At 38.7% G+C, this 25,494-nt stretch overlaps 1 protein-coding gene across 1 annotated transcript; it reads right to left on the reverse strand.

Annotated features, from left to right (window-relative positions):
- Positions 1 to 22,131: 22,131 nt before the first annotated feature.
- Positions 22,132 to 24,071, reverse strand: LOC112165668 (berberine bridge enzyme-like 18). Its single transcript, XM_024302271.2, has 2 exons — positions 22,410 to 24,071; positions 22,132 to 22,379 (listed from the first exon to the last, which is right to left on the reverse strand). Exons 1-2 carry the CDS (start codon positions 23,995 to 23,997, stop codon positions 22,372 to 22,374), a joined length of 1,596 nt encoding a protein of 531 aa, XP_024158039.1. The 5' UTR covers positions 23,998 to 24,071; the 3' UTR covers positions 22,132 to 22,371.
- Positions 24,072 to 25,494: the final 1,423 nt, after the last annotated feature.

Genomic DNA, 25,494 nt, shown 5'->3' on the forward strand with positions numbered 1-25,494 from the left:
TGATTAGGAAGGCTCGAAAAAATTCAGATGTGAAAAAGATTGGTCTTGTGCAAGTCTAAAAGGTATACTAGAAAACCTTTCGGTAATGAGACATCGACCTAATTGTGTGGTACGAGTCCCCGTTAGGTCATTGGTGAGATGGGTGCAGGGCCAGCCTTGGGTCGAAGCAAGCTGGGCCAGGCCTACCTCCAATACAAGAGGCCTCATATTTTGAATAAGGTATATATAATATTTCGAGCCGATAATTACAATTTAAATATATTTGTTGTACTGGTAAGTGATTGAGGTGGCCCTGAAAATACCAAGGCTCGATTCCCACCAAGGCTTGTTTTGTTTTTTGACCTTTTATTTTTAGTTTTTGTAGTTTTTCCTTTTATTTGGTCATTCATATGCATTTTTAATCCTTTTTATCTTTTCTTTTAAGTTTTTTTTTTTTTTAGTTTTTTTTTGTATTTGGAGTTGTTTATACTTAATTGATCATATGTTTTCTTACCTTAATTTTTTGGGTATTTGACACCCAATTTAGTTTTTAAATATATGATTTTATTTTATCGTTCTTGGTTATATTTTTATTTTTAAGTAATTATATTTGAAGAAGAAAATAAAATTGTATTTCAAGTTTTATGTGGAAGCCTCATTTCAATTGTTTGCCTCAGGCCTCCCACAAGTCGGGGCCAGCCATGGGTGGGTGAGTCTTCCAGATGATCCATCCGGTCACCGTGCACATACTTTTTAGCTTAGTACGTACAGGATATGAATGAGTATTGTATTCTTTTTAGAAAATGTCCACTACTAATAGTTTGGACTTTGGATCAAACCTAAAGAGGAATAGTATTTAACCTCAAATTCAGGAAATTAATTTGGAATCAATGGTGACATTAGTTGAATTTTTTTTTTTGAAAAGGGGTTTGGAACCCAGCTGAGAGGCTCAGCCCCATGCCCGTTATTATTAATAATAGTAGAAGTATGATTGTACAGCGAGGGGGACGTAATACCTATACCTCGAGTACTAGTACAAGAATCCTCATACAGTACATCCTGGATAATCACAGGAGTCTCATCTAACCAGTAATCATCTAAATAGTTAACACTAGTAGAAGTATGATTGTACAGCGAGGGGGACGTAATACCTATACCTCGAGTACTAGTACAAGAATCCTCATACAGTACATCCTGGATAATCACAGGAGTCTCATCTAACCAGTAATCATCTAAATAGTTAACACTAGCAATGTGCGCCAATCTATGAGCCACACCATTTGCTTCCCTGTAAATAGATCGTAAATTGCAGGAAGGAATTGCACTCGTATAAGTTTTGCAATCCTCCACAATATAACCTACCTCCGAAAGATCTTCCATATTTCCTTTAAGTGTAGTAACCACCGTGGCACAGTGGGTCTCAATGTCCACACCATCCATGACTTGGTGAATAATTAGTTGAATTATGAGTACCGACAGCAAGTAGTTTCTTAATTAACTGGTGGTTTGGTGTACTGCTCAGCTTTCCAGCCCAATAAATTATCAAATTAGTTGCTTTTGATCTGCTGTCCATGGGTGCGATCGATCACGAAACTTCAAATTAATGAAATTGGGAGTCTAGGTCTATGGCTTGTGTTAAAGTAATTATTTACATTGAAAGGCTAAGTACATGATTATTAATCTTTAATGATCTTATGCAGACTCATAATGACATGATTGCATGCACTTTCTTAGTGGATCGGTCTGTACTTTAAGTAGAAAGGAACCTATGTGATCATCAATAATAATCTTTATTAACCTTTTCGTTATCTAATCAATCTGAATCATCAAGTATATCATCTTTAATCGAAATATTACAACCTTTTCCTTTAGTTAGAACATCGATCGCTGTCTAATTATTGTGTAGAGGCGAGATTCTTGGATTTGTTAGGATCATGTGATGGGATAAAATAGCCTGTTCATTCATTCAACTTCTTGATAACGAAGCTCCAAGGTTTATATGTTCAGTTCTTTTGATTAATCACACTCTTCACTTTCTTCTTAGAGATTGTTGGGTCGTCTATTGCTTTGTTCACTTATAAAGAAGTTACGCGGATCATCCTAAGGCCTTAATATAAACAAGTCTCCTAAAATTATTCTTGAAATATTTATAACCCTAAATGCTTTCTTGTATTGCCATCATTGTACGTTCCTAGCTGCCCAGGTCAAGATCGATCCATTTTAGTTCAAACAAGCAGCTGCACGAGACTATATAACAGGTTCTATTATTGTTCTACATATACAGGCTCACGTCTATGCAAGCGAGGTTAAAAATAATGTCTCTTTAAGTGAGGCTAAGCATACCGAAAGATATCATGTGTTTCTCCAACCCATGCGAACCAGTCCTGAAATTATCTCTTCAAAAAAATTTGTCCAAAATCCTATGTTTTTATTTTTTTATCAAAATCTTTTCACTCCTAAAATCATAATTTTCAAACAATTCTCAAACTAACAATACGAAAAAATATTTACTTAATGTTTTCTTTACTATTTCCTACAGTCAAAAAATCAAAATAATCATTAATATTTTTTAGAATTGTCACTCGAAAGCCAATCTTAAAAAAATCATGTTTTATGATTGTTAGTTTGATTGTCATAATCAATCCCAAGCAATTATAATATTATATATACTATATTTTGAATATATTCCCAGTTTCCCACTTCTATGTGGGAACTCTGAACTAGAAAATCCCACGCATTTTTCCATCATAGGGGAACAATAACACGTAGTACCGGCCCTACTACCCTTTGCCAGTTTGCCATATATAAACCTTCCGAGCCAGCTTCCGAAGTCAATTAGTCACTGGCAAGGGCTGCAATGATGGAACGTGTTTCGATTTCGGACACATATATAGTAGAGATAGCTGAATACATAGCCTCCACTTCGGACCCTGAGATGGAGTCCATCATTCCAAGCTATTTCGAGCAAATAATGGCAGCTTGGACATGAACTCGGGTTTTGGGCACCTAATGGATAAGAGTACTTTTTCCTTTCTTTCTTGCAGATATTTTTACTTTTCCCTTTATAAAAACTACCTTTCTTGTTTGGTATACAGTTTAAAAAGGGAAAGAAAAAAAAATCATCTTGAACATTGGGAAAGAGCAGTCTAGGAGAAGTGTCTATATGTCAATGGTGGCATAATGCTATTACACTTGCATGCATATCTTACTTACATCTTAATTAGTCATTGTCATACTGGACGTATGAAAATGTTAATTTCCTAAAACTTCTTGGTTCAACCAAGGTACGGCACCACTTTGCGTCAACTCCCGAGGTAATTGCTTATTAGTTTGGGTCCTTGACCAAAAGCCCCAAAATGAGCCAAAGTTATCCCACTTACCCCAGCAAAAGATTTTTATTCCCCCTAACCCAATTTGAAATGAAATAACAATTTTACCCTTAGTCTAATTAATGAATTACAACCACATCCCTTCTCTCCTCTCTCTCTCTCTCTCTCTCTCTCTCTCTCTCTCTCTCTCTCTCTCTCCAGTCACGACGCAGTCTCTCTCTCTCCCTCTCCCTCTCTCTCTCTCTCTCTCCCTCTCCCTCCTCGGTGCAATCGCCGGCGCCGGACTCTCTCTCCTCATCACCGCCTGTGTTTTTGATCGCTATGATTTTCTCACCGTGTAGATTGCCAGCGTTTCTCTCTCTCCTCATCTCCCCCTCGGTTTTGCTCGCTGTGATTTACTTTCGATGCAGATCGCCGACGCCAGATTCCTAGCCATGTGCTTCCTCCCCCGGCTCAGTCGTCGTAGCCATGCGCTACGAGGAGATGGATCCACCACAGCGTCGGAGCTCACCGTCGAGGAGCGCATCGAGCAGAAGGAGGAGGGCCGCAAGAACGAGGAGGACGTGGCGCTCGTCAAGGAGTACAGATCCAAGGTCGAGGCCGAGCTCTCTGAGGTCTGCGCTAGCATCCTTGAGGATTCGTCTGATTTTCGTCCATATTTTTTCCGATTGGGATCGCCAGCGACGGCAATCGTTTTTTTTTGGAGTTTGCTTATGGTTGACTCAGCTTCGGAGGAGTAGATCTTCGGCTGATTTGTTGAGAATAAGCGAAGATGTGGCGGGGGTGGTGATAGAGCTCCGGTGGGGTCGACGGCGACATCACTCTCTCCCTCCCCCGGCTAAAGTTCACCAACGAGCCCACCTAAGGCTGTTTTCCTGTGAGACTTCACAACTTCACAGCTTCACAGAAGGCAGAAGGGTGCCCAAATCAATTTCGTCACCTGCCCCAGTGACTAGTACCTCTAAACACCGGGTCCTTCTTTTTTTTTCTTCTCTTTTTTCTCTTTTCATCTTTTTTGCCTTTTAATGAGAAATTGTGGTAATATAAAATGTAAATTATTGGAGTAATAAGATACAAAATGTGTTATGTCAAGGGCAATACAGGTCTATTGGGGGGCAATAGACGTTTTAAATTAATGTAATCTCCTTCTTCTTTTTTTAATCAAAGTTATATTTGTGTAATTTTAGAAAAATTAGTTCTCATTTCGGTAATCGAAACTTCTATTGGGGGGCAATAGACGTCTACTGGGAGGCAATAGACGTCTATTGGGGGGCAATACATGGCTGATAGTCGTCTATTGGGAGGGCAATACATGGTTAATATACGTCTATTGGGAGGCAATACATGGTTGATAGTCGTCTAATGCTCCTTTATTGGGGGGCAATAGACGTCTATTGGGGGGCAATACATGGCTGATAGTCGTCTATTGGGGGGCAATACATGGCTGATAGTAGTCTATTGGGGGGCAATAGACGTCTATTAGGGGGCAATAGACGTCTATTGGGGGCAAAAAAACTTTTCGGTGGGTGGTAGCCGGTGATCGGAATCCGGCGGCCGGTGATCGGATTCCGGCGAAAATTGGCCGGATTCCGGCGACCGCTTACCGGATTCAGGCGAAGTTGGCCGGATTCCGGCGGCCGGTGACCGGAATCCGGCTGCCGGTGATCGGACTCCGGCGAAGTCCCCTATGGTTTCTCTCTCTTCCATTCTCTCTCTCTCTCTCTCTAAGTAACAATGGTGAGGGTAAAATGGTATTAAAAAAATAATAAAAACAAAAAAAAAATCTTAATGGGGTATTAGGGAAGACCTCCTTAGAGTGTTTTGGGTAAGAGAGAATTAAAAAAACTTAGTGGGGTAAGTGGGAAAAAAATCTCTAAAAATGGTGTAAATGGACAAAAACCCTATTAGTTTTACTCAAGTCAAGCTTCTGAGGTTGCTAACTTGCTATTATATTAAAGACATTTTAATTTAGAATTTTTATTATGAGATGGGGCTAGACTTTTTTGCATCATACTCGTTTATTCCTAGACTTTGAAAAATAATCACCTAGCTAGCTACCCAAATTCTAAAAAATAATCACTCGATGTCTCCATCTCTATTCCGTCAAATCTCCATTAACTGTTGCACATATTGCGCATCATATGTACAATTGTCTTTTCACTTCAATTCTGCAATTCTGCAACAACTCGTGGACAGTTCAACATTTTAGACAATGGATTCAACAAAGTAAGACCAGTACTATAATGTTTCAGTATTCTTTAAAAAGTCTTCGATATCAATTTATACATTCATTTTCTTTTTTCACAATACTTCCCGTCAGCAAATAAATATCAAACACCAAAAGCATTGTAGTCTTTTCAAACATTAAGTAACGACAACGTAGTTATCGTCAATTAATAACGATTAACGAGTTAACGACTATAGACTTAGCCAACAATCTTCTTACATGACCTCCATTTTAATTATAATTCTTCACAGATAACCTTATATTAATACCTATATGTTTTCCTTGTCTCCTGGAGCCCAATAGAACAAGATTGAAACCAGTAATTCTTTACATTAGTTAGTGAATTTCGAGAAGAGTTGTTTGTACGTATCCATTATCAATAGCAAGTTATATTTTTGTCGTATCTTCTATGAAGCACTTTGTTTTGGAATACTAGCTTGATTCTTTAACCTACTTAACACACTACATTATGGTTAAAATCTCACCTTTACTTGTTTCAGTCATAGACTCATAGTAAAGTTTTAACAATAGTCCATTGTATTATTCATATTAGTTTCCTCCATTATCTTAATTAGCTAAAGTAAGTCAGGGAGTTGTTAAAATAGAAACAACGGACTGCTTTTGTATTTATAGAATCAATGGTGTTGCAAATAGGTTTGCACATCTTGCTAGTAGTTGTTCTGTTGATGATCGATGTTTGGTTAGGGGAGACACCTGCTATTATACAGGATGTTCTCTATGAGGATTATTATCATTGTTTATCTGTAGCTCGGGGTATAGGTGATATGTCCCCCCAAAGCAAAATTTTACTATTAATATAATAAATGGAACCGGGCATGGGGCTGAGTTTCCCAGCTAGGCTGGGTTCCAAACCCCTTTCAAAAATAAATAAATAACTAGACCATTCTTTTTTGGGTTCGATCCAGTCTTTTTTGGCGTCTATCATGGGTTTGATTGTCGGTTATGATAGCGGCGTTTGACGACAGTGAGTCTTCGGTTGGAGTCGAGGTCGCGAGGCAGATGGCAGGCCGGATTCGCCTGGATCCATGATCGTTGTTCGGTTGAATGCCGGAGGACTTGTGCGAATCATGGTCGAAGAGAAATCAAGGTCAACAGGCAGATCAGAGGATTTCCCACCCAAATTTGTCTGGGTTTGGTGGTTCGCTGATTGACGACAGATGGCGTGGTGGAAGGGCCAACCGCCGGAGCTGATGCCGGCGGCGATGGCCAGGCAAGGGATTTGGGAATCTGGTTCTATAGCTTGGGTTTGGGCCTAGGCTCAATTCAAGTCAGCAAATTTTAAAGACAAGTAAGAAGGCCAACATGTTGCCGAGGTTGTTAGCTGCTATATTCTAGTTCTTTTGCTTTTAGACATCTGGCTGCAAGTTTTTTGAGGTAGGGATAATCTTTATGAGCTTTTCTAAGATGATTCTAGTTGTTATTTGTACCACAATTGCGTACCGGCAAATTAGACTAGATGAATGATTTTCCTGAGAAAGCGAGGTTGTTCTTGCTTAGCTAGGCTTGCTTTATGCGAGCGTCCCATAGACTTTAATGAGTTTAGTTTGGCTTAGATAGGTTGTCTAGTTTTTTTGCCAGATTGTTTGTATAAGTGCTTGTTAGACTCTGGCCTGTTTTATGGCTTGATTGTCTAATGAAAACAACTCCTCTTCAAAAAAAGGTGGTTCTAGTTGGACCTCCTATACTTAGTACACTTCTAATTTACTTTTTAGAATACTTGAAAATCTAAGTAGACCTCCTTATTTTTACCAAATCACCCTTGAACATGAGATATAATAATCTGTTACTCTACTTTTTATCTCTATCTTCAACCACGAGAAGAAGAATGAATCAAAATCACATGATATTGCTATCTTATGAGTCTGTCTCTCCTCCATCAAAATTAATTAGAGGGTTGGTTCTTGATCTTGAATATGAGATACAATAATCTGTTACTCTACTTTTTAATTATCTCTATCTTCAACCACGAGAAGAAGAATGAGTCAAAATCACATGATATTGCTCTCTTATGAGTATGTCTCTCCTCCACCAAAATTAATCAGAGGGTTGGTTCTTGATCTTGATATGTTGCTAGAATTCCTTTGAATTTGCTAAAGAAGGATTTCAAGGGTTTTGAGTTGGAAGATTGAGTAATAACTATATCATAATATTCAATTAATTTAGTTTAAGAAAATTTGAAATCATATTATTTTGAATTTATTTTTGTATTAAATGATGGGCCATGTATAGAAATTATTATTTTTACTTAATTATTTTAGGTAAATTATAAATGGTCTTTCTAAATATACCCAGCAAATTCCTATATAAACCCAGCAAACCAATTTTGTATGAAAAAACAGTTTCATCCTCATACGAAATGACTTAAAAAGCCATGATAAATTAAGATAATAACAAAAGAAACCATAAAATTTGAAACTCTTTTTTCTATTTGTAACCAGCAGTTCACTGTTTTCACGTTGTTACGTTATTTCTTCTGGCAAAATTTTAAACCCAAATCTCAGATTTCATTATAATTGCTTCAAGGGTGTCTTCGATCGATCAATACCGAAACATATTAAAGATTCGGTAGTTACATATGATTTATAGTTTTCTTTTTAGAATGTATATCCTTTAAACGTAGGCACAACAGAGATTGAGAATTGAAATTTACCTACTCATAGACTCAAACTACATGGAAGAATATTTGCCGTATGTTCTGTTTAGTGATGCTATGTTTGTGGGCAAGCACGTAAATATCTATGCCAGGAATACAGAGTATAGCTAGAGTTTTTTTTTTGGGTTATCATTCTATGTTTGGGTGGTGTTGGAATTGGAGGATATGCAGTTTACAAGTACAGAACCCGAGTATGTTTTCTTACCCCCAAAATTCTTCATCCATATACATATGTGAATGCAGTTCACTGTACAAGTCTTGAACAAAGACATTGGTAGTATTATTTTATTTACTCCATCCCTTTGGGCTACATGGTGATCCTAAAATTTTGTATGTTGAATTACCTCTGTGCAGAGATACATGGACTCAGAAATTCGGGCATGTCATTGGATAATCAAAGAGAAATTCTCAATCATGTCTCTCGTGTTGATATCTAACATCAACGAAATCAACATGATCCTCTGAGGTTGAGTCGGTCCTCTTAACTCGGGCAACAAGCTTGGCGCATCGCTCATTGATGCGGAACGGATCATAAAATTAACTCAACCAAGGGAGATAATCAAGGTTTTGCTGGGTGTGAGTTTTGCTAGGTTTAATTAAACGTAAGGGTAATGTTGGAAAACTTGTTAGGTGTAGTTAGAGATTTTATAGTTTTACTGGGTGTAAAAAATTTGCTGAGTTTACATAGACATTTGCTGGGTACATTTAGAAAGACCCATTATAAAACTATATGGCAATATAAGGAAATTCCGGAAAAAGAAAAAAACAATTTCATTGAATGTTATATTTGGGAAGGTAAGAGGAGTAATTTTTTTTTTTTTCATTTTTCTCACTTTGTCCTTATTTATCATTTCATATGACTTGACAGAGTCAATTAATAATTGAAAAAAGTTGAAGGGTCCAAATATCAAATGGGTGAGGCTATTGCCACCCTACCATTTTCTTCGTTCACCCTACAAACATTTGAATTATTGAAAGACTATATTACCCAAGTGCAAAATGACTACTAAGTACACTAATTTTCTAAAATCCAAATATGTAAGAAAAAATAAATGTATAAGTAATTAATTAAATATAAAGACTACTTAATTTCTCATTGGATAACATTAATTTTTATCTTCTCAACCCAAATTTGAATTTATTACTATTTTTTTGTCTTTTTGTTGTCTCCTTATCGTTAATTCGTTATTCAATACACAAAACCATTACCTTTGACTTCATCAAAATCTTTGCAATATTTTTTGTGAACATCGAAAGTAAAAATTTAAAACACGAAGAAAAAAAAATCAATCTCTTCTTCATTGATCATAGTTGTAAATTTACTAATCTTTTTACATAGATTGAAATAGAGAACATTGAAATTCCTGATAAAAAAAAAAACATTGAAATATGTACGAAGTGGTGTTAGCTCAGTGGTTAGAGCACCCACTACCTATGTACAAAGTCATGGGTTTGAGTCACCATGGGGGCAGGAGTGAAACCCTTTGATCCTCTTTTAAAAAAAAAAAAAATTCGAAAGAAAAAAATTTAAAAAAATGGGAGTAAATTAGATTATGATTTTATTAGGAAACTTTAATAAATTTTAAATTTTTTATGAGTATAAATTAAATGAGAGATTTTCGTTAAAAATATTTATTTTCTAATTGGATATGTCATATAAGGATATTCTTGGAAAGAGAAATGAGTTAAATAAGTAAATTTAATAATTGAAATTAAAATGTAGGGTATAATGAGCAAGTAGGGTGAACAAAGAAAATGGTAGGGTGGCAATAGCCGCACCCATATCAAATTTGGAGGTCCAACTAGAACCACCAAAAAAAAAAAAAAAAAAAGAGAGAGCGAAAATAACTAGACATATTAGGACTGAGTCACAAAAATATTACATGGAACGTGTTCCATGCAATATTACGTGCTATTTCATAATACAAGTTTTGATGTCAAACAACGATTCAACAAATGTGGATGATTTCATGTTAAACGCTGAATCAGCTTCATAATACAAGGTTAATTATCCATATAAAATTGGAGGCTCCCAATCTAAAGGTTTTAAGCTAAGTCACAATGCAAATTATCTTCGAAGTATGTCAATTAGTAAAGCAATTTCAGAAAATGTCTTCAAATTATTAGTTTTTAGGGCAAACTACTATTCAATCCCTAAAGTATGCCTTCGTCCTCTTTTCAGTCCCTGCATTTCTAATTAAATCCCAAAAGTCCCTGAACTCAAAATTTGAATGTCAACTGGTCCTTTCCGTCCATTTCATCCGGTTGCTTGATGAGGTGTCGGTTTCGTACTTGCCAGCTCAGCGCCACGTAAGCCACTGATTTTATAAAGTGACGAAAATGCCCCTGCTTCAGTTTCTTCCCAAATTTCCTTTCCCTTCTTTCTTATCTTCTTTCTCCCTCTGTCTACATTAAGATGTATGTAGAACATAACCCAGAATGAATTGGGTTGGATAATCATTTGCATAGGTCCCAAGATGATCTCTGGAGAAAAATCAATGAAAAAAAAACAAAATATATAAGAGTGAGTTTGGGAAATGGGAATTGGGAATTAGGGAACGTACTTGAGCAAGCGGAGATCAGCAATGGTGCTTTGAAGCTTGAGTTATCGTAATCGACGGCGGGCATGGTCAAGTAGACACAGAAGAGGTCAGAGGAGAATATGAAGAAAACAGAGGGAGCAGCCACAACCTCCCAGTGCGTGAGGGCAATCTTTCAGACTTGGGCTTCTTGCCAGTGGACAAATCAGTCACGCTCACTCTCACAACCTCATGCCCGAGCTTTCCTCTTCTCTTCCTCCTCCTGATTTCCATCAACATCACTGCCAGCGTCGCTTTCGACAACGCCGTCTTCCTCCTCTTGATTTCCACCTACATCACCGCCGACGTCGCTTTCTAGGCATGCCGGAGCTTTCTCTTCTCTTCCTCCTCTGAAGCCGTCGGGTACTCATCTCTGATATATGAAATTGTCTAAATTTGCGTTTGAATTTGGCTCTTGGTTTATTGAATTTCTTGTTCCCGATTTCTTTCTCTCTCATCTGCTGTCTCCTCTATGAACCCAATACCATGAACTTTGCAGGTTGAAGAAATTCACGGTAATGGAAAGTGGTGGTGACAACTTGGAGAAGAGAGGAGTCGTTGGTGACGATTTGGGTTAGCCGGGTGTGCCAGAAGAGAGCGAAGGACACCCAGAAAGGTTTGGGTGTCCACAGCAATTCTGGGCATTGCTTCGTCGGGGCGTGAGTCATTTTCCGGCATCTCCGGACAATGTGGGAGCTGGGTTTGAGTCACCAGAGACTGGTGGACATCGTGGTAGTGGAGGTGAGGCACGGTGGTGCTGAGATATTCACTGGTGGAGAGAGAGAGAAATCTAGATCTACTTTCTCTCTCCTTGAGTTCTCTCAGGAGACTTAACCATTTTGGAGGAAATTTGGGAAGAAACTGAAGCAGGGGCATTTTCGTCACTTTACATAATCAGTGTCTTACGTGGCACTGAGCTGGCAAGTACAAAACTGACACCTCATCAAGCAGCTGGATGAAATGGACGGAATGGACCAGTTGACATTCAAATTTTGAGTTCAGGGACTTTTAGGATTAAATTAGAAAGGCATGGACTGAAACGAGGACGAAGGCATACTTCAGGGACTAAACAGTAGTTTGCCCTAGTTTTTATTATCTCAAAGTACAGTATCATGTCATGTAACAAAAAAAAAAAAAATTAAAAAATGTCAGAGTTATGTCGGCATGGTCTAGATCGGATCAGAACGATTTGATCTGGATTGGGTCCCATGATTCGGATCTGGGGAATGATTTGGGTGGAAGGGTGCGAGTTTCTCCATGGCTCGAAGGGGAACGTGGTGCCACAATGACGACGGTCCGGCGAAGGGGGTTGTGCGGCACTGAGAGTGGTCCGTCGATGGTGGCGGGGCTGGGCCAAGCTTGGTTGGCCGACTGCGATCTGCTTACTTCCTGTGTGGCTGCTTGGGCTTGGGCCCTCCTTTTGGGCCCAACCTGGGCTGCTGGCCTTTTTATTTTTGTTATCAGTTTTATTTACTTTAGTATTTTAATCTTGTCTCGCCTCTGGTGTGTAATAAGTCCCTACATGTATCTTGTAGGGTTAGTCGGGCTCAATGCCTGTGTGTGCACTCTAAGTGCCTTGTCTGGCCTAGTGAGGCGACGATCCATTGTTAAATGGGCGCAACCTCCTAATGGCAGGATGAAACTACGTGTTGTCGGATTTATCTTCCGGAGGCAACATAGGAGGAAAGCTGTGCTAAAGCTGGTAATTATGCTATGTTGTAATTGGGTTACATATCGAGTTGTCTTTCCGGTGTGTCACTGCTATGTTAAAGCAATTGGAGTAACTAATTGTGCACTCTTTGCTAGTTGGTGCTTGTTAGAATACAAGTCTCCTGTAGAGATTTCTAATATTATTTCGGAAAATACTCTAGATGCTTATTGTAATCAGGGGTTTAGGCTCAATGTCCCCCCCTTGTATTTGACGGTTTCATTAATCAAGGCTTGAGGGCAGCCGCACCAGCTCTTTATTCAAAAAAAAAAAAAAAAGTATGATAATTTCAGGTCTCCATTTATACTACTATATATATAAATGGATAAGTAAGAGTCAATTATTCATGGACAAAGTTTCCTCCGCAATACTCGGAGCATAACGTAGGGTTTGGAAAACAGAGGGGCGGGGTTGTGGCTTGTCCGGCGGCGTCCCAGCATCGATGACGGCTTTTGCTTGCGTCGGTGTGTGGTGGGCGTTGCCGGACAGGGCGATGGGATGGTTGGCTCTGCCTTGGTGGAGCAATCTGGTTCTTTTGGCTTGAGGGGATTTAGGCGGCAGCAGCAGTTTCCTCTTTACCTTCAGAAGACAGCGGGTGGTGGATGGGCAGGCTTCAAGCCAGGGTGGAAAGGGGCAGAAAGGTTGAGAGTCAAAGGTTGGTGGTGGATGGTAGATCTAGGCCTACGGTGGCGATGTAGACCGCTCTCTCTCTCTCTCTCTCTCTCTCTCATGTTTTATGGTCCTCTGCGTTGTCAATGATCCAGGCTTGGTCTTGTTTTTGGCTGGAGACGATGCAGAGAGCGGTGGTGGAAGGCCATACGGTAGGCTTGGGTGTCTGCAATGGGGTGAGCCGGTGTGGATGGGCTCGGCGCAGTGGTTTGCTAGCGGTTGGAGTCCGACGTTGTGGAAATTGGAAGCATGTTGCGGTGGCCGAATTCTTTGTTTTATTAGGTTTTTAGGTTTTGATTTTTGGTTAGTTCTAATAAGTTTCTCCTCAATTGAGCGAGGGTTTGGTTGTCTTGGTTTCATGGTTGTGCCATTACTATGGTGTCTTTCCCGTGGACGAGTTGGTTCAACTCTGGTTTACTTTCGTTGTCAATTTGCCGACGAGCGATCCTTTACACGTGATCTGGTACTTTTTGGACACGGTGTTGAAGATGACGACGTCTTCTGTGCTGTTGACTACATGGTATTACTGGGACTTTCGGGATCACATACTCAGGGTAGCCTTGGAAATGGGTGTTTTGGTTAGAGTTTGGGCTCATTAGCCTAATGGTATCTATAACCGTGGTTTTTTGGGGTATTGACTTATGTCCCCCCAATATATGCGTTTTGGTTGATTGAATGAAAGTTCTATCTCATTCTCAAAAAAAAAAAAAAAAAAAAAAAAAAAGGGATAAGTAAAACGTATGTGACTAGACCATGCATCATGAAAAGAATACATTCAACCCTTTCACCATCATTTCATGATAAAAGAACACTATGCTAGTGCAATTTTAGAGCTGTCATTTTCTCTAAATTATTGCTACAAGTTTGAATGACACGTTCGAATAATACCTGGTGGATGGTTATTGTAAACACAATTCCAACTGAGATGTGTTAAATCATGCACGCCTAGTTAGAAGAAATCTGGGTGGTCTCATTAGCTAAAGTATTACGATTACAGAGTACAGACAATAACTAGTTTCTAAATTTCTGGTATGGTTTGGTATACTGCTTAGCTTTCGAAGTTCGAACTCAATTATTTACCAAATTAGTTGCTTTTTTGCTGGCTTCATCGGAGGATCCACTATTCACTATTTCACTTGGAGTTGGTGAAATAGCATTCTAGGTTTGTTGATATCTGTTTGTTCTGTTCTGTCTGTTTAGAGTTTAGAGCTCTTCGTTTGTATAGTTAATTACATACTGAAAGATAAGTAAATGGAAACCTTTTGATGATCTCAGGCAGACTCGTAATGATGATTTCATGCATACTCATCCGAAGAAGACATAGAGCAAACACAGCTTTAAGTATTAGTAATTTCTTAGTGGATACAGAGTAGAAAGGCACCCATGTGATTATATATCTTTGTTAGATAATTAATCTGATGTGGGATATAAAGAAATCTACAATATTACTAACTTTCCCTTTACAAAAACACCTTTAAACATATTGACCCTAACCTATATAGTTTAGAGGCGAGATTCGTGGATTTGATAGGATTGAGGTGATACAGTGTTTATTGAGTTGTTTAACAATCAATTAGCTCCAGGATGTTTTGTTCTTTTGGAACATAGTGGCATTATATATGAAAGAGGCCCAGTGCGGCTACGCATTTTTTTAATTGGTGTAAAATTATTCACATGGTGTATCATCTAATCAAATTTTGTATGAAAATTCTGTAATTAAGTTTCTTCTTTTCCCAAATGTGATAAATATTACAAAACATATTAAATTCGGTTCAACAAAAGACAAAATACATCAAGTTTAACAAATAAGTCTTTCATTTCTTCCAAAAATAAGCATAATACCCATAAAGTGTCAAGATCGTTATTCTTTGCGAATGGGTTCATTTTTTAGGCGGCTTTCACAACCTGAGAGGGCAACATCGACAATGATGGGAATATATCACTATTATTTATTGAATGTTATTTTGAGCTCAAATAGAATGAGAATTAATGGGCCCATTTATCTAGTTGACCCAAGCCCATCTTGCTGACAATGCTTTGTTCATTCCTAACGAGGAACATCTTGTTTTTTCTACTTTGCCATTGTTGATCATAGTGGAGATTTGGAGATTTTTCCTTATAATCAGTCTTTTGTTTCACTGTCTCATTTAAACTAAAACAAAGCTTCTCGAAAGTTTCTACGACAACAATTTGATTCTTTCATGTGATTTGCTTCTCCACAAATCATATAAGGTCATATAATTTATAGAAAATTACACACAAGTGTCAGTTTGAAACTTTAATTTGTGATAAGGCCACCCATATGTTCTTGTACACATAAGGCCACTTGCTTCTTCAAAATATTTCATATCTGACCATATTGCCCTTTCACCGAACGAAATCAATTAGATCGCTTTACAGAATTACATATATATATATATATATATATATATATATATATCTCTCTCTCTCTCTCTCTCTCTCTCTCTCTCTCTCTCTCTCTCTCCAGCAAACCCTTCCTCTGACACCAACTAGTTCGGCTCCGGCAGTACAGAACCGCCCGGTGCTAAAACGCCGTCATCGATTCCGGAGTAAAGCTCCGATCGTGAAGCCTCCAAACTCCTCAGCGGTGGCCCCAAAGCTCCGATCAAAAACGAATCTCTCTCTCTCTCCCTCTCCAGCAAACCCTTCCTTCGACACCAACTCGTTCGGCTCCGGCAGTACAGAACCGCCCGGCGTGAAAACGCCGTCATCGATTCCGGAGTAAAGCTCCGATCGTCAAGCCTCCAAACTCCTCAGCGGCGGCCCCAAAGCTCAGATAGAAAACGAATCTCTCTCCACCGGTTAATCGAAGAATTTAACCGGTGGCGGCGAGCGGCAAGCGGCAGGCGTCGAAATTGAGTCATAATGAGCTCGGCTCCGTCGTCTCCAAGCCACAACTCTGTTGTCTCTAAGCCTCAGCTCCGTTGAATCCTAGCAAGGCGAAAACGGAGTGGTTAAGAATATCTGGAACGCCATGGAAGTAGCAGAAGCTGCAAATTGCTCTCAGATCTAAATCCAATCTTCTTCTCAATCTGTTCACCCTTTGCTCCCTCTTTCTATTTACGTTTTCAGGTGCTTGATTTTCATTTTGTATTTCCGGCATCTAGCTTGATTTTTGTTATCGGAAAAAAATTAGACGGTGTTTGGTTTGATTTGATTGTGATTTATTGGAATGAATCGGTTTAGATTTGTTTGAATTCATATGTTGTGGAATTTTGCAGGGGAGAGAAAAAGAGTTGTGCTCTTGTATGATGGGGGGATGGTTTTGTTAGTTTGTATTGTTTTGATTTCTTTTGGTTTTAGTGTGTCATAGTGGAGTAGTTTTTTAACACATTAACAGTAGTTTTTGTTATACTGGAGTAGTTTTTTTTTAACACATTAATCGTAGTTTCGGTTTGAGCATTGCAAGTCTTTAAGAATAACTTTTAGTATTAGTGATAGTAGTTTTTCTTACTGGTGACAGTAGCTTTTTTGTGTTGGTGATGGTAGCTTTTATTGATGGTCAAAGTAGATTCTGTTACTGGAGTAGCTCTTTAGTGTAAGAGTAGCTCACTGGTGTTGGTGATAGTAGCTTTTGTTATTGGTGACAGTAACTTTTGGTATTTGTGAGAGTATCTTTTGGTGCTGGTGAAAGCAGCTTTCTGGTATTTGTGAAAGTAGCATTTGTTGTTGGTTACAGTAGCTTTTGGTGTTGGTAACAGTAACTTTTGTTGGTGGGGATAGTAGATTATGGTTTTGGGGAGAAAAGTTTTTTTTGGTAACAGTAGCTTTGGTTGCTGATGATAGTAGCTTTTGTTACCTCGCCGGAAGTTGCCAGTAGCTTTTGTTGCTGATGACAGTAGCTTTTGCTACCTCACCGGAGGTTGCTGGAAATTTCACCAGAGTAGCTTTTGTTGCCAGCGATAGTAGCTTTTGATGTTAGTGACAGTAGATTTTGTGGTCGCCGGAGGTCGGCCGGAGACTCACCGAGGTTGGCCAGAGACCCGCCGGAGTTGCCTGGAGGTCGACCGGAGTTGGCCGGAGACCTCGCCGAAGAAGAGAGAGAGGATGATTGTTGACTTTTTATTCTAGTGGCATTTATGTAAATATGTTGGTTTTTTATATCCAAAATTTAACACATTTTTTGATCTAGTTGCCTTATGAGGGGAAAAAAACAGTTGGTGGCCTTATGGCAAAAAAAACATTGAAATATGCACTTATATGTAATTAACCCTATAATTTACTGTTGTAAATGTTTTCTTCACTCATCGAGGCCAAAAATAAATTAAGAAAAATATAATCCACACTTCCATTTTACAATCCACACTCCATATTTCTTTTTTTTAATATCTTAAGTTTTGTGTTTTTGTAGTGTGGTTTGTAAAACATGTGAAGTTAAAATACTGGAAAAAAAAAAAAAAAAAAAAAAAACGAAGTGTGGATTGTAAAATAGAGAGTATGAATTTCACTCTCCTAAATTAAATGAAAAATATTGGTCTACCAAGGCACACCAGAAGAAGGAAGTAGTGTATCACAATGGGTACAACTATACTAAATTACTAATCAATTGTTATCAGTGTTCTAAAAATCGGCCGCTCAGGAGGCGCCTAGGCCCTGGGCGGTGAGTCTCTGACTCTATTAATGACTAATCGATAGTGTTAGACGGCTTCATGTTGGGCGGGCGCCTAATCAGCCTAGACGGGTGCGTAGGTGTCTGGGCAGAATATCTGGGCGGTGAGTTTAGGTGGGTTTGGGCGTTTTGTAAAAGCTTCTAAGAAACGTTTCTTCTTCTCTTCCACTTCGACCTTGTCCAGAACCTTCTTCGTTGCGCTACCTAAGCCATCACACATCGTCACCACCCAGAGGTTTCTTAGCTCGTCGGCTGCAACTCGGTGGAGCAACGGCGTTCATTGATGCACTCCCTATATGCTTCCCTTTTAGATCAGAGCCGTCGCTCCGGTTATCGAACTTCCGGAGCTTACCAAATTGTGCATCTTTAGAGAGGTGGAGAGAGATTCATACTCGATAGATAACGTCGACGCCGCCAAAAGTTACAGCAAGGGAGGAGCACTAGAAACTGGAATGCATCAGATGATTTAGATCTGATGAAGAGAGAGATGAGAGAGAATATGGAGGTCTGAATATGAAGAGAGGAGAATGAAGTCTGAACACACAACACGAGTAGGGTAGTCTCTATTGTTTCAAAGGGAGAGAATAATATAATAAAAAAAAAAATGTGTGGCTGTTGCTTGTCAAGAGAGGGAAGAGGGATAGGATGGCTGGATGGGCAAGTGGTGTAACGTGTGTGTAGGCCAAAGTATAATTAGAAGCATAATTGAATACTGCTTATGTGTGTTCCTTATTTAATTAAACAAATATTCAATTTAATAAATGTTTGTGTGAAATAAAATCTAATAATCTAATTAAATATATATTTTTCCTCCTCTTATTTTATTTTTCTTTATATATATTATAAAAATAATACAAAACTGCCTGGGCGCTGCCTAGGCACCCACCTAGGCGTCTGGGTGCCAGTCCCCTGTCCACCGCCCAACTAGCACCTAGCGATTTTCAAACCTTGATTATTATAGTGAAGATATAAAACTACCGAATGATGATGAAATGATTCATCAAACAATTTGACCATCTTATTTCATACCCACAAATCTAATTCTAACTTACGCATCATTAATAATAGGGCAGAATACTGTTTAGTCCCTATACTATGCCTCTCTCATCGTTTCAGTCCCTGACATTCTAATTTAATCTGAAAAGTCCCTGACAGTCTCAATTTCCGTCTAATAGGTCCTCACTGTTAACATTCCGTCAAATTGGGATGTTAACTTGCTGATGTGGCAATCCAAGCTACGCCACCTCAGCAATTTGCATGTTATGTAACCTGTACATTGTCCAATATACCCCCCTTACATTTTCCCCCATTCTTCATGAGAAATTTTGTCCAAATTGATTGAATTTTTCACTCCAAACCCCCAATTGCAGCAATAACAAATAAAACATTTATTGAAACTCTAGCAAGAAACATAATTAAACAAAATCAAATAAGACTCAGACTTGGCCGTGACCAGAAAAATCAAGCTCCAAATTGAAATGCGCGCACAACCATTCAAACATAATTAAACACAATCAGTTACCATATCATTCTCGTTCAGTTCTTTTGATCTCAAGGCATACAACATAACCACTACAAGTAGAAATCCATATCTTTCATCAAAACATTACCTTCTTCATAATCAGTCCAATTCCTCCCTTCAAGGTGATAGTCTCGGCTAATTTTCCTTAACCCAAAACTCCATGTATTCATCTCTACCACAAAACAACATTCTCAATAATCTCAATTTCCCAACAAAATCAAATTCACAGTTCAAAGTCTTGGGTTTTTGACCCTATTTCAATGTTTTTCCGAGGCCAAAACTCCACGACGTACTGGAACTCGCTATTTTCCTCAGATCGTCATCCTTCCCTTAAGACTTAATAACAATCAAGACCAGAAGCTCTCCTTCCGATATGAATCCATTGCTTCCTCCAAACCAATATTCAAATATTGCAAATCGAATAACTAAACATCAGAAATCCACCAATTTCAAGGCTGGAAGTCAATCAGATAATGAAAGAGGCTTCAGGGCTAGCTTACCAGAACAATTGGACTACACCGGCATACACAGCGAAGCTATGGCAGTACACGTGCCAGCGGTGGCGCTTGTGGAGGCTCTGATCTAAATCGAGAGGCGGCGTCTTGGAAGCGTGTGGGTATTAAGGTGCTGACTCTAATTATGGAAGTGGTTTAGCTCGATTCAAGCTGGAGGTTGGTGAATGGAGAAGCATAGATTCTGCAACTCCGGCAATGGCGCGTACGGCGTTCCAACCAACGGCGCCACCGCCAACCAGCAGCTCATGTTCCTGATCTACAGCAAGGCTGGATTGGCAGTCTCCTCATCAAGATATGCCAGTAATAGCTTCGAGTATGGCTCCGGCCACTTCGAGAATCGCTGCTCCTTCAAAGATGACATTGCAACCATCATGCCCACCCACATCTTCAACTCCGCCAATCACCCTAACGTCGGTTGGTGCGAATCAGATTGATTTGGATCTGGGTTTGGGTAACAAACGGCTTGATTTGGATTTGGGTAATCTGAATCCAAATCCTCAACCCCAAATCACCATATCCGAAGACCTTAGGGTTTTGGGCAAATCCGAGGATGTTTTTGGATGGTGAGCTTGGTAGTGGTGGTGGAGAGCTCGGTGGTGGTGGATTTTGTTCAGCGCATGGCTCTGTTCGGTGGTGGTGGATTTGGGGTGTAAAGAAAAGAAGGAAAAGAGACGGAAAGAAATCAAAGAGAAAGAAAAAAAAGGAAGAACAAGGGTATAGTGGACATTTTACCATCCACCTCGCTTGCATGGCGCTGACGTGGCGTCTAATTGTGTGCCACGTCAGCTAGTTAACAAACTATTTAGACGGTGAGAATCTATTAGACGGAAATTTAGACTGTCAAGGACTTTTCAGATTAAATTAGAATGTCAGGGACTGAAACGATGAGAGAGGCATAATATAGAGACTAAACAATATTTTGCCCTTAATAATATACTTCCATATGCCTTAACTTTTTTTTTTTCCGAACAAAAGATAATTCATTAAAAGGAAAAAAGTACAGAAATGAACATAAGGCTGAAAATCCCTTCCCAAAACTGGGCATATGAGTCCATATGCCTTAACTTAAAATTCTTATTTGTAGTAGGGTAAACAATACTTGTATCTCTCATAATAGAGCTTTATCAGTAACCTTAATACATTTTACAAACTTTTCAAATTAATTTTCTCTATTATCTCAAGTCTCCGAACTAAGAAAAAGTTAGAAAATCCTATGATTTTATTGTTTCTAGCTACAGTATTAGGAGTTTTGGACTAATATCTAACAAAAATAACAAGAAATTATATGAAGCAAATATGCAGTCATGAAAATATTACATGCAAATCATCACTCAAATCATTCATACATTAAATCACATAATGGCGATGATGTCGCCACGACACCCCATTCAATATTACGATATGACAAAAGTTTTATATGGAGCGAAGTACAACAAAGTCCAGAAGCCCTATGCCAATAAAGATATCATCATAACAAAGTCAAACTATGCAACTTTTGGAGAACTAGATAAATTGTATGCAGCTAATATTGAAATTTCTACAAAAAACAACGCTAGAATGTTAGGGACAAAATATTTTCGTAATTTTTTAACTCCCATTTCCATTCTTTGACCATTTATGTATTACATTTGTTATTGTGATTGATACATGAAAGCTACGATATCTTTTGAATTTTTGAAAGTTTAGGTTGGTTTTACAAACCATTTTTCACCCATACAATGGTGTTCTATAACCTCCCGATTTTCCCTTTACTACTCCACCCACCTCGCCTTCTGCTTTTCTTCATGACCCATTGAGCCTTATAATCTTCTTCATCGATGTTTAGGGGTTAGATCTACACCTCAAAAGCATGACGAATCGTCAAAGGAAGATGAACCACCACTGTCTGCGAATCGATTAGTGGGTTTTGTTTTGCATTAAAGTTCATTGATCTATGATTTTGGTTTGGTTTGGTTTAAGGACACTGGTGTGATTGGTGCTAGTCTAACTTGTTCTAGGATCAAATGGATTTGGTCTTGGAATGATACCAAGAGGCGGAAGTGGAGACCTGAACTTTTTCTTTTTGATGACAAGAGACCTGGACTTGGTTTTGTTCACTATTGTTTTTTCTTTTGCTGATATATTAGCTTTTAATTAAAAAATAATGAAGATTAAAATAGTTAACAGTGTTAACTATCTGTTAAGACTAGAGGGAGGACATGTGTCAAAGTTTGATGAAGTGACAGAATAGGGATAGGGAAAGTTGAGACACCTGATTTCGTCCCAAAATAATACATGCAACACATTAATTACTCGATCATGCTAATATAAATACACCATGATTTCAGGATAAAATGCATACAATACAATGATCTTGAGGTTCCCCTCAGTTCTCTTTACATGAAAATAAATACATAATTGATGGAACAATGAATTAAAGTACTAAAATCTTTGCCAATTGCCAAATTTATTCATTTTTTCAGGCCTTCAGAACTCGAGAATGGTATTATTCTTTATTAGTAACATTGAATGAGAAACTAGAGTTCAACCCATCTATTTATTATCTATCCTGGAAGCCAAGCCCATATATTTGTTGACCTTCTACTTTTCCTGACGAACACACAGGGATGCTTTGCTCATTCCTAAAGAAGTTGCCAGGATCAACCAAGGTCTTAACATGAACAAGTCTCCTAAAGTTGTTCTTGAAGTACTTCAAACCCCAAATGCTTGCTTGTGCATAGCTTGTATTGCCATAACTGTTCCTCCCCAAATCAAGATCCCTATAATTCAAATAGGCAGCTCTAGGAGACTTTGAAACATATGGTGCCATGTATGCATACAACCTTCTCATAAATCCAACATACTTCTTGGTGTCCTTGCCATCACCCCAAGTAACCATATACTGGATTTCATATTTGTTTCCTTTTCGATGTGGGAAAGCAATTTCTGAATCGGAAATCTCACTCATTTTTCCTCCATATGGTGTCAATATCATATAGGATGTGTTTGCTTCAAGCAGTATGTGCCATAAGCCTTCCAAGCCAGCTTCTGAGATGGGTTCAGTCACATAGTCTGATTTTGCTTTGAAGAAGTAGTAGTAGCTGAGTTGCCGGCGGTTCAGCAAAATCTCTAAGGGTTCTTGCATTGAGTAACCAGAAGAGTTCAAAACCGATTGAATCCAACTCATCTCACTGCAATGGCTGCTTTCTAAATTCAACTCTGGGAAGTTTTCCTGTATCACCTGGACAGCTTTGTCGACCCTCCCAAGAAACAAGGAACCGAATGCAATTGTTATAGTGTTGTTACTACTTCCTACAATTGAATGTAGGTAAAGGTCTTCAGGAAGCGTGTCTGCAATGTTTTGCCATTTCAAAAGAAGTTTGGTTGCACCTTGTTCTTTTGTCTTTGTAACGTCGCAAACTGTTACAGTTGGGGGAACAGGAACCAGTCTAAGTTTCCATGCTAGAATGACTCCAAAGCTTGATCCTCCTCCTCCTCTGATAGCCCAAAAGAGCTCTTCTCCCATGGACTTTCTGTCTAGAATTCTGCCGTTAACATCTACAATTCTAGCATCAATGACATTGTCGGATGCTAGACCATATTTTCTGACTATGGCTCCAACTCCACCCCCACTGATGTGTCCCCCAACACCGACGGTGGGACAAGTCCCTGCTGGAAAGCCATAGACTCTACTCTTCTGTGCGATGTTGTAGTACAACTCTCCGAGAGTAGCGCCTGATTTGACCCAAGCACTCTCATTCTTTATATCAACATCGATGGAACGGAGATTGAAAAGATCAATAATGATGAAAGGAGCTCTGGATACATAAGATAGGCCCTCGTAATCATGCCCCCCGCTTCGGATTCTTATTTGTATGCCACTTTTCTTGGAGCAAATTACAGCTGCTTGAACCTGAGATTCATCAAAAGGAGTAATGATGGCCTCTGGTTTTGGTGTGGAATTGTTCAAGAATCTGAAGTTGTGTATGGAAAAATCTAAGACTGAGGGATAAGCAGAACTGGTTCTGGTGAGAATGATTTCATTACTGGAGTTAGAGTCCTGTATGTGGGAGGAAAAGCATTGAACAAAGCTTTCAGAATTTGATGTTGAAGTTGTGGACCAAACTGAGTTGAGAAGGATGAAAAGTAGGGAAAACAGTTTTACATGAAAGGTCTCCATATTCATTTCCGGAAATGAATATCCTCTGGATGAATATGTGAACCGCTCTGAGCTCACGTTTATCTGATTATGTGGTGCTACGAACTCGAAGAACTTTCATCCATATGAAGTCCGCTGAAGACAAGTCAATGACGTCCAATTAATGCTTCTGTATGTTTTCTGTCCCACTCGGTGGAAAAATCCACAAGTCAGTTTTCAACAATTTACACTACGTGAGAGAATGCAATACCAAAAAGAATATTATAAAAGTTTAGACTAAAGTATGAGATTGCATAAAGACCGAAAGATAAGTCCTATACGATTTACAGTACTTTTCATAAGAAGTTGTTCAATTAATTGGAATGTGAATTATGAATTATCTCATCGTTGAAATCTAATCCATGGTGCTTTCATCAGTATTCAAATGAGAATTAATATTTCTTTTTTCTAGTTCTTGCATGATTGCTTTCAATGTTATTATTATTCACTAATATATAGGTAATGGAAAATGAAATACAAGACTTGTGAAAGTTGCGAAGATTAAAAGTCAACGTGAGTATTTGATTATGTACATACCTTAATCTTATGTTATTCTTGTCTAAATAAACAAGAAAACCATCTAGAGCACAACTCCTTTTGGATTGGCATATGGTTAAGCTTATTTATTGGTTGAGGCAGCCATGGCCAAATTATATCATCTGGCTCTTCTGCACATTGGTGGATCAAAATGCTGTGAAGAACAGTAAACAATTGAAACCTTGTTCTTCTTTTGGCCTGTTTATTGTTTTATTCTTTCGGCCAATCCAATCAATTTATTTGGACAGTCTATTTTCGGGAACACAGGAATGCTTTGTTCATTTCTAAAGAAGTTACAAGGATCAATGACTTGAATTATAAACTCTAGCAAGCGTACGAATCGTGTCAAGTAAGGGAAATATTTGGACCTTAGTTTATCGTACCTTGGGGATTATGTGTTGGACCTAATCAAGATAATTAGCGGTATGATACTAAAAGCACACAAGAAAAATATAAAGTAAAATAAAAACTATAAACAATCAAGGCATCAAGTCTTGACAATGCTCAGCTTAACTCTCACCAAGCCTATTCAAAGCCACAAACTTGTAGCCTCAAGATGGGTATACACAAATGAGTTGATGGATTCAATGTTTGAGAATTGATTTGAACTTAACAAAAAGTAATAAAGTGTAAAGCTATTACTAAAAATGCAAAGAAATTAATAAAAGTGTAAACAATATGAATGAGAATGCCAGGTGCTAAGGAGGTTCTTTCACGTAAATCTCATGTGTCGGAAGCTAATCTAATGTAGATGCAAATTTCCTCCTTTGGCGGTAGTCGTATCCAAGGCGGTTCAAGGTTCAAGGACCAAAATTCTCTTTCATTGTATTCCTACTCCGGTTCAAGGGTCGTAGGAACTCACTTGACATGAATTAGAGCCGATTCAAGGGGTCACTAATTCACATCAAGAGGCCTAGAGATCGAGGAATTAAAATATTAAGCGACCCG

Source organism: Rosa chinensis, chromosome 5 (assembly GCF_002994745.2).
Source record: "Rosa chinensis cultivar Old Blush chromosome 5, RchiOBHm-V2, whole genome shotgun sequence".
Lineage (NCBI taxonomy): Eukaryota > Viridiplantae > Streptophyta > Magnoliopsida > Rosales > Rosaceae > Rosa > Rosa chinensis.